Source organism: Aotus nancymaae, unplaced genomic scaffold, assembly GCF_030222135.1.
Source record: "Aotus nancymaae isolate 86718 unplaced genomic scaffold, 86718_ANA_hifiasm-v0.15.2.pri h1tg000004l, whole genome shotgun sequence".
NCBI classification, from domain to species: Eukaryota; Metazoa; Chordata; class Mammalia; order Primates; family Aotidae; genus Aotus; species Aotus nancymaae.
Genome location: NW_026988415.1, coordinates 67,906,509 through 67,921,762, shown reverse-complemented (window position 1 = coordinate 67,921,762; position 15,254 = coordinate 67,906,509). Strand labels below are relative to the sequence as shown.

The following is a 15,254-nucleotide window of genomic DNA, read 5'->3' as shown; positions in this document are numbered from 1 at the left end:
CAACAAAATGCTTTATTTCCTATAATCATGGAAGCATGACAGCTCTAAAACTTGTAAACCAGCAATAAAACCAGCTTATCCTAGTTTCATTAACCAGCCCTTATCCTGGTTTCAATTAACATATACTAGGTATGAAATATGAGCATATCAGAAATAAAAGCTGTCAGCTTCAAAATAATTACTTTCTTCTTCCTTCCTTTTTGTATGAATAATAGTGACAAGCTCTACTTTGGACTATTCTTGGACTTTCTCTTTCCCCTAATATTTTTTCTTTCTTTTTAATTCTTCAAGGTGAGGCAATGGAACAAGGTTTACGAGACTGCTGTCGATCCATACGAATTGGAAAGATCCTAATTCAGAGTGATGAGGAGACACAAAGAGCCAAAGTATATTATGCCAAATTCCCCCCTGACATTTACCGGAGAAAAGTCCTTCTGATGTATCCAATTCTCAGTGAGTGGCTTCAATTTATTTGTAACCTTTGGTTAGGGTTTAAATTGAATGTAGTGCCTGCCTCCCAGGTACCCTTATATAAAAGGCAAAAATAGTTTCTAAACGTGTTTTTCTCAGTTGGGAAAACTGCCCTGGGAAGTTCCCTGGAGAGATTTTATTGTATAATAGAATATGCAGTAGTCAGACTTTATTAGCCCCAAAAAGCTTCTGTTTTGAACACATTGAAACAAAGGATTTAATGAAGCAAAATATATGGAAGGCAGAAAATATATTGAAACATATCTCCTCTTTAGCTTACTGAGTACAGCAGGGATTTTCCTTAAGTATTTATTCTCTCTGTAGGTAATACTTTTTCCTGCTATTCTGTTTTCTTTCTTAAGCTTACTCAGACAACACTTGGCATAGTCTTCAAGGCAGATGAGAGGGAATATGTTAAATTTGATACCTCACATACTAAATGATTTTAGGGCTTGGTATTTGATAACTGAGAATTGTATGTGTCATGTCCATTATTGAAAATAGCATTTATAAAGAAGAAGTACCTTCTAATGAAGTTTTGCCTGCTGTTTGCTTATATTAGATTGCTATATTGCCCTTACTTCAAAGACTGTTAAAAGACATTTGTGACTGGGTACTGTGGCTCACACCTGTAATCCCAGCACTTTGGGAGGTTGAGGTGGAAGGATCACTTGAGCCCAGTTCATGACCAGCGTGGGCAACATATGGAGACCTCATTTCTGCAATAAATAGAAAAAGCAGCTAAGTGTGGTGGCACATGCCATAGTCCCAGCTACTTGGGAGGCTGAGGTGGGAGGATGGCTAAGATCATGCCATTGTACTCCAGCCTGAGTGACAGAGTGATTTTCTGTCTCAAAAAAAAAAAGACATTTTAAAATAAATGTTATGGTGGCTAATGCATTTGGTTATCTTTTGCTTTCAGGCACTGGAAATACTGTAATTGAAGCTGTAAAGGTTCTTATAGAACATGGAGTTCAACCCAGTGTTATCATCCTACTCAGTCTGTTCTCCACGCCTCATGGTGAGTTCAGCATAAGGCAGTAACTAGGGCTTCAGATAGTACTGAGGTGGGTAAGTATGCATTTTCTAGTTTCATATCCTGAGGGAAAGTTTAATCTGCTTTCACATTAAATCTGAATCAAATTTTGGTAATTTTATCTTGCGTTTGTCATCTCTAAGCTTAGTGATAGCATTTTATACCATTCTACTGTTCAAATTCAAATGGAAAAGTATGAGCTAACCCCATTTAAAAGAATTGCAGGGGAGAGATGATCCAAGATGGCCGAATAGGAACAGCTCTGGAGTGCAGTTCCCAGTGAGAACGCAGAGGGTGAGTGATCTCTGCATTTCCAAATGAACTTTTACTGCCCACAGACCAGGATATTCCTGGGTGGAAAAGTGCCACAAGTCTCTAGAATGGCTATTTCAGCTGGAGCAGTGGGTCTCCACACAAAAACTCACAAAAATCTGGGTGCTGTTTCAATTGATGCCTGGAATGACTGGGAGACAGAATCACCCATTCAACTGAAAAAAAAGGGGGCTGAAACAGGGAGCCAGGTGATCTGGCTTGGTGGGTCCCACCCCCACAAAGACCCACAATCTGAAATGCTCTGGATTGAGTTTCACAGCAAGCACAGCTGGACCCAGGATGTTCAGCTCTGTGGGGGGAAGGACGTCCACCATTACTGAGGCAGTCCACCACTACCAAGGCAGTCCACCATTACAGAGACAGTCCACCATTACTGAGGCAGACCACCATTACTGAGGCAGTTCTAACTATACCTCTATAAACAAAACCACAAGGAAGTTCACACAGCAGCTGGGCAGAGCCCACGGCAGCTCGGCAATGCCTCTGCTGGCAGACTGTGACTAGGCTACCTCACTAGGCAGGGCATCTCTGAAAAAAGGCAGCAGCACATCAGGGACATATAAATAAAATCCCACCTTCCCAGGACAGAGCACCTGGGAAAAAAAGATGCTTTGAATTCCACTGAAGCAGACTTAAACATACCTGCCCAGCAGCTCTGAATGGAAAAACGGAACTCATAGCTCAGCACTTGAGCTCCTATAAGGGACAGACTGTCTCCTCAAGAAGCTCCCCAACCACTCTATACCCTAAGAGATACCTCATAAAGGAGAGCTCAGGCTGACATCTGGCAGGTATCCTTCTGGGACAAATATAACAGAAGAAGAAACTGGCAGCAACCCTTACTGTTCTGCAGCTGCTGCAGATGATCCCCAGGCAAGCAGAGTCTGAAGTGGACCTCCAGCAGTCCTACAGTAGAGGGGCCTGATTGTTAGAAGAAAAACTAAAAAACAGAAATAACTTCATCATCAACAAAAAGAACGCCACTCAGAGACCCCATCTGAGAGTCACCAACTACAAAGACCATAGGTAGGTAAATCCACAAAGATGGGAAGAAACAAGCACAAAAAGATGAAAACACCCGAAACCAGAATGCCTCTCCTCCTCCAAGGGATCACAACTCCTTACTAACAAGGGAACAAGGCTGGATGGAGAATGAGTCTGATGAATTGACAGAAACAGGCTTCAGAAGGTGTGTAATAACAAACTTCTCTAAGCTAAAAGAACATGTTCTAACCCAATGCAAAAAAACTAAGAACCTTGAAAAAAGGTTTGGGGAAATACTAACAAGAATAACCAGCTTAGAGAAAAATATAAATGAATTGATGGAGCAGAAAAACACAACATGAGAACTTCATGAAGCATACAAAACTTTCAATAGCTTAATCAACCAAGCAGAAGAAAGGATATCAGAGACTGATGATAAACTCAATGAAATAAAATGAGAAGGCAAGATTAGAGAAAAAAGAGTAAAAATAAATGAACAAAGCCTCCAAGAAATGTGGGACTATGTGAAAAGACCTAATCTAGCTTTGATAGGTGTACCTGAGTGATGGAGAGAATGAATCCAAGCTGGAAAATACTCTTTAGGATATTATCCAGGAGAACTTCCTCAACCTAGGAAGAAAGGCCAATATTCAAGTCCAGGGAATACAGAGAACACCACAAAGGTATTCCTCAAGAAGAGCAACCCCAAGGCACATAATCGTCAGAGTCACCTGGTTTGAAATGAAGGAAAAAATGCAAAGGGCAGCCAGAGAGAAAGCTCAGGTTGCCCACAAAGGGAAGCCCATCAGACTCACAACAGATCTCTCAGCAGAAACCATACAAGCCAGAAGGGAATGGGGGCCAATATTCAACATCCTTAAAGAAAAGAATTTTTAACCCAGAATTTCATTACCAGCCAAACTAAGCTTCATAAGCAAAGGAGAAATAAAATCCTTTATGAACAAGCAGTCGCTCAGAGATTTCATCACCACCAGGCCTGCCTTACAAGAGCTCCTGAAACAAGCACTAAACATAGAAAGGGACCACTAGTACCAGCCACTCCAAAAACGTACCAAATGGTAAAGACAATTGACGCAGTGAAAAAAAATGTGTCAACTAATGGGCAAAACATCCAGCTAGCATCAAAATAGCAGGATCAAATTCACACATAACAATACTAACCCTAAGTTTAAATGGGCTAAATGCCCCAATCAAAAGACACAGACTGGCAAATTGGATAAAAAGCCAAAACCCATTGGTGTGCTATATCCAGGAAACCCATCTCACATGCAAGGATAAACGTAGGCTCAAAATAAAGGGACAGGGGAAGATGTACCAAGCGAATGGAAAGCAAAAAAAAGCAGGAGTTGCAAACCTAGTCTCTGAAACAATAGACTTTAAACAAAGTTCAAAAGAGACAAAGAAGGACATTACATAATGGTAAAAGGATCAATGCAACAAGAAGACCTAATGATCCTAAATATATACACACCCAATACAAGAGCACCCAGATACATAAAGCAAGTTCTTAACGACCTACAAAGAGACTGAGACTCCCACATGATAATAGTGGGAGACTTTAACAATCCACTGTCAATATTAGACAGATCAATGAGACAAAATTAACAAGGATATCCCAGACTTGAGCTGAGATTGGGTGCAAGCAAACCTAATAGACATTTACAGAACTTTCCACCCCAATTCCACAGAATATACATTCTTCTCAGCACCACATCACACCTACTCTAAAATTGACTACATAATTGGAAGTAAACCACTCCTCAGCAAATGCAAAAGAATGGATATCATAACAAACAGTCTCTCAGAGCAAATTGCAATCAAATTAGAACTCAGGATTAAAAACTAACTCAGAACCACACAAGTTCATGGAAACTGAACAACTGGCTCTTGAATGTTGACTGGATAAACAATGAAATGAAGGCAGAAATAAAGATGTTCTTCAAAACAAACGAGAATGAACACACAACATACCAGAATCTCTGGGACACAAAGCAGCGTCTAGAGGAAAATTTATAGCAATAAATGCCCATATGAGAAGCAAGGAAAGATCTAAAATTGACACCGTATCATCAAAATTGAAAGCTAGAGGAGCAAGATCAAAAAAACTCAGAAGCTAGCAGCAGACAAGAAACAACTAAGGTCAGAGCAGAACTGAGGGAGATAGAGACACAAAAAACCCTTCAAAAAATTAATAAATCCAGGAGCTGGTTTTTTTAAAAAGTCAACAAAATAGAGCAGTAGTCGGATTAATAAAAAAGAAAAGAGAGAAGTATCAAATAGATGCAATAAAAAATGATAAAGTGTATGTAACCACTGATTCTACAGAAATACAAACTACCATCAGAGATTACTACAAACAGCACTATGCACATAAACCAGTAAACCTGGAAAAAAATGGATAAATTCCTGGACACTTGCACCCTCCCAAGCTTAAACCATAAGAAGACGAAATCCTGAATAGACCGATAACAAGGACTGAAGTTGAGGCAGTAATTAATAACCTACCAACGAAAATAAAGCCAGGTCCAGATGGGTTCACAGCTGAATTCTACCAGACATACAAAGAGGAGCTGGTACCATTCCTTCTGAAACTCTTCCAAACAACACAAAAAGAGGGAATCCTTCCCAAATCATTTTATGAGACCAACATCATCCTGATTCCAAAACCTGGCAGAGACTCAACAAGAAAAGAAAACTTCAGGCCAATCTCCATGATGAACACAGAAGCAAAAATCTTCAATAAAATACTGGCAAACCGATTGCAACAGCACATCAAAAAGCTTATCCATCACAATCAACTAGGCTTCATCCCGGAGATGCAAGGCTGGTTCAACATACACAAGTCTATAAATGTAATCCAGCATGTAAACAGAACCAAAGACAAAAACCACGTGATTGTCTAAATAGATGCAGAGAACGCCTTCGACAAAATTCAACCAACCGTTATGCTAAAAACTCTCTATAAACTAGGTATCAACACAATGTATTTCAAAATAGTAAAAGCTCTTTATGACAAACCCACAGCAAATATCATACTGAATGGGCAAAAAATGGAAGCATTCCCTTCGAAATCTGGCACTAGACAAGGATGCTCTCTCTCACCACTCATATTTAATATACTATTGGAAGTTCTAGCCAGAGCAATCAGGGAAGAAAAAGAAATAAAGCGTATTCAATTAGGAAAGGAGGAAGTCGAATTGTCTCTATTTGCAGACGACACGATTGTATATTTAGAAGTTCCCATAAAAACCCTAGAAGAAAATCTAGGCAAAATCATTCAGGACATAGGCGTAGGCAAGGACTTCATGACCAGAACACCAAAAGCATTGGCAACAAAAGCCAAAATAGACAAATGGGACCTAATCAAACTCCACAGCTTCTGCACGGCAAAAGAAACCATCATTAGAGTGAATCGGCAACCAACAGAATGGGAAAAACTTTTTGCACTTTACCCATCTGACAAAGGGCTGATATCCAGAATTTACAAAGAACTAAAACAGATTTACAAGAAAAAAACATACAAACCCATTCAAAAGTGGGCAAAGGATATGAACAGACACTTTACAAAAGAAGACATACATGAGACCAACAAACATGAAAAAATGCTTATCATCACTGCTCATTAGAGAAATGCAAATCAAAACTACATTGAGATACCATCTCACACCAGTTAGAATGGCGATCATTAAAAAATCTGGAGACATCAGATGCTGGAGAGGATGTGGAGAAATAGGAACACTTTTACACTGTTGGTGGGAGTGTAAATTAGTTCAACCATTGTGGAAGACAGTGTAGCGATTCCTCAAGGACCTCGAAACAGAAATTCCATTTGACCCAGCAATCCCATTACTGGATATATATCGAAAGGATTATAAATTGTTCTACTATAAGGACACATGCACACGAATGTTCATTGCAGCACAGTTTACAATAGCAAAGACCTGGAACCAACCCAAATGCCCATTAATGATAGACTGGACAGGGAAAATGTGGCACATATACACCATGGAATACTATGCAGCCATCAAAAATGATGAGTTCACGTCCTTTGTAGGGACATGGATGAACCTGGAAACCATCATTCTCAGCAAACTGACACAACACAAAATCAAACACCGCATGTTCTCCCTCATTGGTGGGTGTTGAACAATGAGAACACATGGACACAGGGAGGGGAGCACTAAGTACACTGGGGTTTGGTGGGGGGAAATAGGGGAGGGACAGTGGGGGATGGAGAGTTGGGGAGAGATAGCATGGGGAGAAATGCCAGATATAGGTGAAGGGGAGGAAGGCAGCAAATCGCACTGCCATGTGTGTACCTATGCAACAATCTTGCATGTTCTTCACATGTACCCCAAAACCTAAAATGCAAAAAAAAAAAAAAACTTCCCACCATCTCAGCCCAAACTCTCCTTAAGCTGATAAGCAACTTCAGCAAAGTCTCAGGATACAAAATCACTGTGCAGAAATCACAAGCATTTCTATACACCAATAACAGACTTAAAGAGAGCCAAATCAAGAACAAACTGCCATTCACAGTTGCTACAAAGAGAGTAAAATACCTAGGAATACAACTAACAAAGGATATAAAGGACCTTTTCAAGGAGAACTACAAACCACTGCTCAATGAAATATGAGAGGTTACAAGCAGATGGAAAAACATTCCATGCTCATGGATAGGAAGAATCAATATTGTGAAAATGGCCCTACTGCCCAAAGTAATTTATAGGTTTAATGCTATCCCTATCAAGCTACCTATGACCCTCTTCACAGAACTAGAAAAATCCCCCTTAAACTTCATATGGAACCAAACAAGAGCCCGCATAGCCAAGTCAATTCTAAGCAAGAAGAACAAAGCCGGAGGCAGCACGCTACCTGACTTCAAACTATACTACAAGGCTACAGTAATCAAAACAGCATGGTACTGGTACCAAAACAGAGATACAGACCAATGGAACAGAACAGAGGCCTCGGAGGCAATGCCACACATCTACAACCATCTGATCTTTGACAAACCTGACAAAAACATGCAATGGAGAAAGGATTCCCTGTTTAATAAATGGTGTTGGGAAAACTGGCCAGCCATGTGAAGAAAGCAGAAACTGTACCCCTTCCTGACACCTTACACTAACATTAACTCCAGATGAATTAAAGACCTTAACATAAGACCTAACACTATAAAAACCCTAGAAGAAAACCTAGGCAAAACCATTCAGGACATAGGCATAGGCAAGGACTTCATGACTAAAACACCAAAAGCATTGGCAACAAAAGCCCAAATAGACAAATGGGATCTAATTAAACTCCAGAGTTTCTGCACAGCAAAAGAAACAGTCATTAAAATGAACTGGCAACCAACAGAATAGGAAAAAATTTTTGCAATCTACCCATCTGACAAAGGGCTAATATCCAGAATTGACAATGAACTAAAACAGATTTACAAGAAAAAAACAAACCCATTCAAAAGTGGGTGAAGGATATGGACAGACAGTTTTCAAAAGACAACGTATTTGAGGCCAACGAACATATGAAAAAATGATCCTTATCACTGGTCATTAGAGAAATGCAAATCAAAACTACATTGAGATATCATCTCACACCGGTTAGAATGGCGATCATTAAAAAATCTGAAGACAGATGCTTGAGAGGATGTGGAGAAACAGGAACAGTTTTACACTGTTGGTGGGAGTGTAAAGTAGTTCAACCATTGTGGAAGACAGTGTGGCGATTCCTCAAGGACCTAGAAATAGAAATTCCATTTGTCTCAGCAATCCCATTACTTGATATATATCCAAAGGATTAGAAATCATTCTATTATAAAGACACATGGATATGTATATTCATCGTGGCACTGTTTACAATCGCAAATACATGGAACCAACCCAAATGCCCATCAATGATAGACTGGACAAGGAAAATGTGTCACATATACACCATGGAATACTATGCAGCCATAAAAAAGGATGAGTTTGTGTCCTTTGTAGGGACATGAATGAACCTGGAAATCATCATTCTCAGCAAACTGACACAAGAGCAGAAAATCAAATACCACATCTTCTCACTCATAGGTGGGTGTTGAACAATCAGAACACATGGTCACAGAGAGGGGAGCATCACACACTGGGGTCTGTTGGGGAGGAGTAGGGGAGGGATAGTGGCGGATAGTGAGTTGGGGAGAGATAACATGGGGAGAAATGCCAGATATAAGTGATGGGGATGGAGGCAGCAAACCACATTGCCATGTATGTTCCTATGCAACAATCCTGCATTTTCTTCACATGTATGCCAGAACCTAAAGTACAATAAAATATGTATTTGAAAATATCAAATTAAAAAGAAAAGAATTGCAGTTGTTTTCCTGGCTTGGCCTTCAAATGTTGGAAACTTTCCTATTCGCCTTGGCTCCCCATCTGAGTCTGAGAACTGCTCCCAAACAGCAAGAAACATAAGGTTCTAGCTAGCCCTGTAGTCTTACTGAAGTAACCTTTGCAGTGTGAAGTGAAAAGCAGAAGTTTTTAAAGTTAACCTTCTGCTCAAAGGGCAGTGAGACTGTGTGTTTTCCATTTTCTGAAGGAGGTAAACCTAACTTAAGATTCTAAGTTTTTGTTTGTTTGTTTGTTTGTTTTTGTCATACATTATAGAACAATTGGGAATGTGGTTTAAGAAAATACTTACAGGTACATATAGAAATTTAGCTTCTAGGATGTTTATTATAGAGTTATTTCATATAAGAACAAATGTGAAAGCATACAAATGACTCGGAATAAGGAAAAAGTTAAATAAATAATATATATTCAAAGGATGTACTATTATGTAACTGTTAAATCATGTTTTTGGAAAATACTGAATGGCATCAAAAAATTTACATGGCAATTGGAAAAAGCAGTATTAAAATAACAGCATTAGAATATTATCAATTGTTATCACCAAGCTTAGAGATGACCAGTACAAATTATGACTATTTTAATTACAATATCAAAGTTGGATTTAATATGGTACCTAATACATCTTTCGTTAGCATGAGAGGCTAGACAGACACACAATGTTGTTTGAATTCTGGTTTCAAAATGCACACACAGTATTAACTGGTTATCTTAGGCTGGTGGGATTCTCAGTGCTTTTTGTTTTATTTTTAAGCTTTAAATTGGTATTTTTCAAATGTTCTACAATGAATTTGTATTTGATTCATAATTTTTAAAAAGGGCAATATATGACTTCTCTAGTCAAGTGTTTTCTCATTTCAAAATTTCTAAATCTTAGCCATTTCTGAAGAGGCTACAGTATATTTAGTTGGGAAAGCTTATTTTGGTAGGTTATTGTATAGGAATTATGGCCTCTTTGATTACTTTGCTGTTTCATAACCAAATATTACTTGTAGTTAAAATGTTGGTGGTAACAAAGGGTGATTTGCTTAGTCATCATTTATATGTATAATACAGTTGGCATTGACAACTTTGAGAGAATCCAATAATTTTTAAAATTTTTGCCTTTGGGAATAGAAAAGTACTCTTTTGAGTTCTAATAGTATACATGATACTGGTGTACTGCTCTTTGACATTTTAGCTGAAAAATCTTATTCTGTGGCAGCTTTGCTTGGCTTTTTAATTTGACAGGGTAATTAAAATACTCACAATTTGTATTGGTTATATCTAAGCTTGGTGATAACATTTTACATGATTCTAATGCTGTTATTTTTAGTGCTTTTTTACATTTACTGTATTTTTGATGCCATTCAATATTTTCCAAAATCATGATTTAACAGTTACATCATATCCTTTGACTATATGTTATTTAACCATTCACTTATTGTGAGTCATTTACATACTTTCACATTTCTTCTTATGCCAAATTACTCTGCAGTGAAGATCCTAGTCCTTGTTTCCTTTCCCTACCTATTCCCCTCTCCAAAAGTTAGAGTCCTAATGTCTAAAAAGCTGGCATGCTCTGACGCACCAGCTTTTTCTGTGAAAAACAAGGACACTTTGAAACATTGCGCTTGTTTCATAGTGTTTCAGTTGGGAAACCATCATCTTATATGTGATCCTCTATTTTTTTTTTATTAGAGATGGAGTGTTGCTGTGTGGCCCAGGCTGGTCTCAAACTCCTGACCTTGAGTGATCCTCCTTCCTCAGCCTTATAAAGTTCTAGGATTACAGGCTTCAGCCACTGTGCCTGGCCTGTGATCTTCATTTTAAAAAGGACTATATTCACTCTATTACAGTCACCTTTAAAATAAAACAAAATAAAAAAACTCTTCATGGGAAAAGTTGCTATAACTGTATTTTTCAGCTTGAGTATAAAATAATAAGTCTAAGAATTTATTAGTGAGTTGGAGAGGACATAGTCTGACTACTGTCAAAGCTTTTCAGACTTTTATAAAGAGGAAGAGATTAACCAAGTCTAATTAGGTATCTAAAGATCATTGCTCTCTGTCTTCTGTCAATTTTAGGCCTAGAGACAATAATTGCAAAATTCCTGAATTACAATTGGTATTACCAAAACAGCCTACCATAATAACTTTTCTTTTTTTTTGAAGGTGCCAAATCAATCATTCAGGAGTTTCCAGAGATCACAATTTTAACTACTGAAGTTCATCCTGTTGCACCTACACATTTTGGACAGAAATACTTTGGAACAGACTAAGTTATTGAAGTAAAATGAATTATTTTGTGTAATATTACAATCGTGTTTTGATTTTCTATTTGTTTTACTGATACATTTGAGGCTGCCAGAGAAAAATGTGTTAAAATGCTTTTTAATTCTGGAAGTGGGTATATTTGAGATTATATCTCATTTAGTTATTTCTTTACTGTTAGCACCAAATTCAATAATGAAGTACATGTGATTCTTATAAAACATAAATTTTAATACTATTCTAATACAAATTACTGAACCTTCAGTGCATTAAAATTATTTCCTAATTTGTAAGCCTCTTAGTTTGGAGGTTGCTTGAAGTCACAGATAAAACTCAAATGAGAGTCAGTTCTTTGTCCCATTGTAGTTTGCATTTTGTTTAGTTTGGTTTTAGCTCTAGTAAGATTTCATATATGTGGCTATTGCCACATTCCTCTACTGTTTTCTTTCTGATACTATACATTCTAGTAACTTGGAGAGGAGAGTAAAAGAATGTCTCCTGGAATTTTACATTCCTATTAATGTCCTAACTCAACTGGCAGACCTAGGATGTATGAGTAACTCTCAGGCCATTATGTTCTTCATTGCTCATTTCCCAAGCTGTGCACTGTCGGTAGGTGCCTTGCTAAGCTGTAATACAGTGAAGAAGATGGTGGGGCATTTTCAGTAACTGGAACTATAACAATAATTTACAAGATTGGACCAGGGATGTCTGGATGCTGACAAGGGAGAGAGAGCCAAGCACTGTTAATGCCATCAATCCTCCAGGAAGGAATTGGTGGTTTTTCTGAAGTGTGGGAGAAAGGGTGGTTTCTTTCTGAATTTCGTGGCCAGTAAGTAAATTTAAATGCTTCATTTTTAATTTGGATGTTTCTGCTAGAGACCTTTGATTTGGAAATTAGTTATTTTGCATGTTTGTCAATGGTAGATGTATTAAAATAGAAAAAAATACCATGCTTTTTATAAAAACTCTTAAGATTTGTGTATGTTCATCTTTAGGCTTCTGAAAGGGAAAGAAACCATTTTGGAAATCAATGTTCATGTTCTGAAATCTGCTTGTAAAACTCTGATCTCATTTTATGCTGAGATTAAAACATTTTAACAGTAGTGGCTAGCTGAGTACTTGATTAATTATACTCCCATGGCCCCATAGGCAGCTGTTGTGGGCCTCTGTTCAAAAGCACAGAAGGAAATGTCTTAGAAAGAACCAAAGCCAATGAAATCACCAAAGATTAGGGGAGAGGAAGGAAGCCTGGTGTAGATTGGATTATATTTTTTCTTTGGAGACTAGAATACTAGAAGAACTTCAGTGCATTTTTCCCTTTATTTTTGAAGACTGTCATATAATAAATTAAGATTAATAGATAGATTACCCATATTACAGTTCTTCCATGGCAAATGTTGCTTTCAAGTTGTTACTGAAATTCTCTTCTATATTTCTCAGTTAATTATCTTAATACAGTGTGGATTTTGTTTACTCCTGACTAGTAGAAGCTATAACTAAAGCCCATTAAAGCCAAAAGTTCTAACTCCCCCTCCCAGGACAGATATGAACCAGCAAATTTAGATGAAGAACGGATATACTTGAGATTAGTGCATCAAACTAGTTGAAACGATGATGCATACCACTATAGGAGTTAGTGCTTTTAAATTAGTGCTTATGTTAGGGCTTCAGTATTTCATTTAAGGTGACTTTCCAAGACATCAGACAAATTTATATTCAAGTGTAGATATAAAACCATATTTTAAGCAAATTATTTTTGTATTACTAGTCATTTAGATTTTACATGTCTTTGTTCCTTGATTGAGAGTTAGTTGACTACATTTGGTTGCTACATGAAAGGCCTGGAATGAACAGTAGAAACTATGCAATGAAGTCATAGTCCCCCCTGATGTTTCTCTTCTATTCCTATCTAGATTTCAAGAAAATTATACCTGTGGCTTTTGAAATTTAGGTCTTTATAGCAAATGAGGCATTATTTGTAGGGTTAAACACTTGCAGCACTCTTCAAGCATTGGGCGTTTTCTAAATATTCTAAATTTAACACAGGATTAACATACTATTCAAAATAAGACTATTCAAAACAGACTCTTCAAAATAATAACAGGGAAAAAGGGGATGTTTCATGATAAAGAGTCAACTTATCAAGAGAACATAACAGTCCTGAAAGTTTTGCTCCTAACAACAAAGCTTGAAAATACATAAAGAAAAACTGATAGAACTGAAAAGGAGAAACAAATATAAATTTTAGTCAGAGATTTCAACAATCCTCTGTTGTTTTTAAGTGATCTGAACTTCAGAGCAGTATAAACTGTGTATATTCCTTACTGAAGAACACACCCTAGCACAATAAAAACAACACTCCAGTAGTATATGCAGTGGTTCTCAAAACTTGGATATGCATCAGAATCACCTAGAGGGCCACAGATTGCTGGGCTCCACCCTTAGAGTTTCTGATTCAGTAGGTCTCTGTTAGGGTCCAAGGATTTACATTTCTAACAGCTTCCCATGGTATGCTAATGCTGATGTTTTGGAGACCACATTTTGATTTCAGACATTTCTTTCATAATAGAAGCATTTAATGTTATAAGTTTTCCTATAAATATTGATTTAGCTGTACCTCACAAGTTTTGATATAGTATGTTTCATTTTCATTTACATCAAAATACTTGCTCATTTCTCATTTCATTTCTTCTTTGTCCCAGGGTTATTTAGAAGCATGCCATTTAATTCCCAAATACGAGATTTTCCAGATTTCTTTCTGTTATTGCTTCCTGATTTAATCCCATTGTGGTGACAGAAAATACTTCTTCTTTGAATCCTTTAAAATTTATTGAGACTTGTTTTATGGCCCAGAATATAGTCTCTTTTGGTAAATCTTCCATATGTTCTTGAAAAGTATGTTTTATCCTGCTGTTTTTGGATAGAGTGTTCTATGAATGTCAATTAGGTTAAGTTGGTTGATAGTGTTGTTCAAGTCTTCCACTTTACTGATTTTTTTTGTCTGCTCCTTCTGAGGCAACTTTGCTGTTTTTTTGTCTACTTATTGTATCAATTGTTAGTGGAGGATTATTGAAATCTCTGACTAAAATTTATATTTGTTTGTTTCTCCTTTCAGTTGTATCAGTTTTTGCTTTATGTATTTTGAAGCTTTGTTGTTAGGAGTGTAAAGTTTTAGGATTGCTATGTTCTCTTGATAAGTTGACTCTTTATCATGAAATATTCCCTTTTATTTGTTATTATTCTTGTGAAATCTACTTTGTCTGATGTTAATATACATATTCTGACTTTCTTTTGAATAATATTAACATGGCATTTCTTTTTTAATCCTTTTACTTTTTTTTTTGAGATGCAGTCTCACTCTGTCACCCATGCTGGAGTACACTGGCATGATCTTGGCTCACTGTAACCTCTGCCTCCTGGGTTCAAATGATGGTTCTGCCTCATCCTCCCAAGTAGATGGAACTACAGGCATGTACCACCATGCCCTGTTAATTTGTGTATTTTTAGTAGAGACGAGTTTTCACCACATTGGCGAGGTTTCTCTCAAACTCCCGACCTCAAGTGATCCACCTACCTCAACTCTTCAAAGAGCTCGGATTACAGGCATGAACCACCATGCCTGGCCTCATCTATTTACTTTTAACTTATGTGTGAGGTTTTCTTGAGAGAGGGTCTAATTCCAACACCCCTGTTGGAATGCAATGGCATGATCATAGTCCACTGTAATCTTGAACTCCTAGGCTAAAGTGATCCTCCCACCTCAGACTCCCA

General features: G+C 37.5%; 1 protein-coding gene across 3 annotated transcripts in view; it reads left to right on the top strand.

The window, feature by feature from the left end:
* UPRT (uracil phosphoribosyltransferase homolog) overlaps positions 1 to 15,254 on the top strand; it is a 102,423-nt gene that overhangs the window by 26,998 nt on the left and 60,171 nt on the right. For 2 of the 3 annotated variants that reach the window (XM_012455777.2, XM_012455775.2), the window contains 3 exons: positions 292 to 453; positions 1,394 to 1,492; positions 11,382 to 12,586. In XM_012455777.2, the coding sequence (XP_012311200.1) occupies positions 292 to 453; positions 1,394 to 1,492; positions 11,382 to 11,488 (368 nt within the window). In that variant the 3' untranslated portion in view covers positions 11,489 to 12,586. Of the gene's footprint in view, positions 1 to 291; positions 454 to 1,393; positions 1,493 to 11,381; positions 12,587 to 15,254 lie in introns of those variants that run through there. The other variant, XM_012455776.3, reaches the window with a different exon arrangement.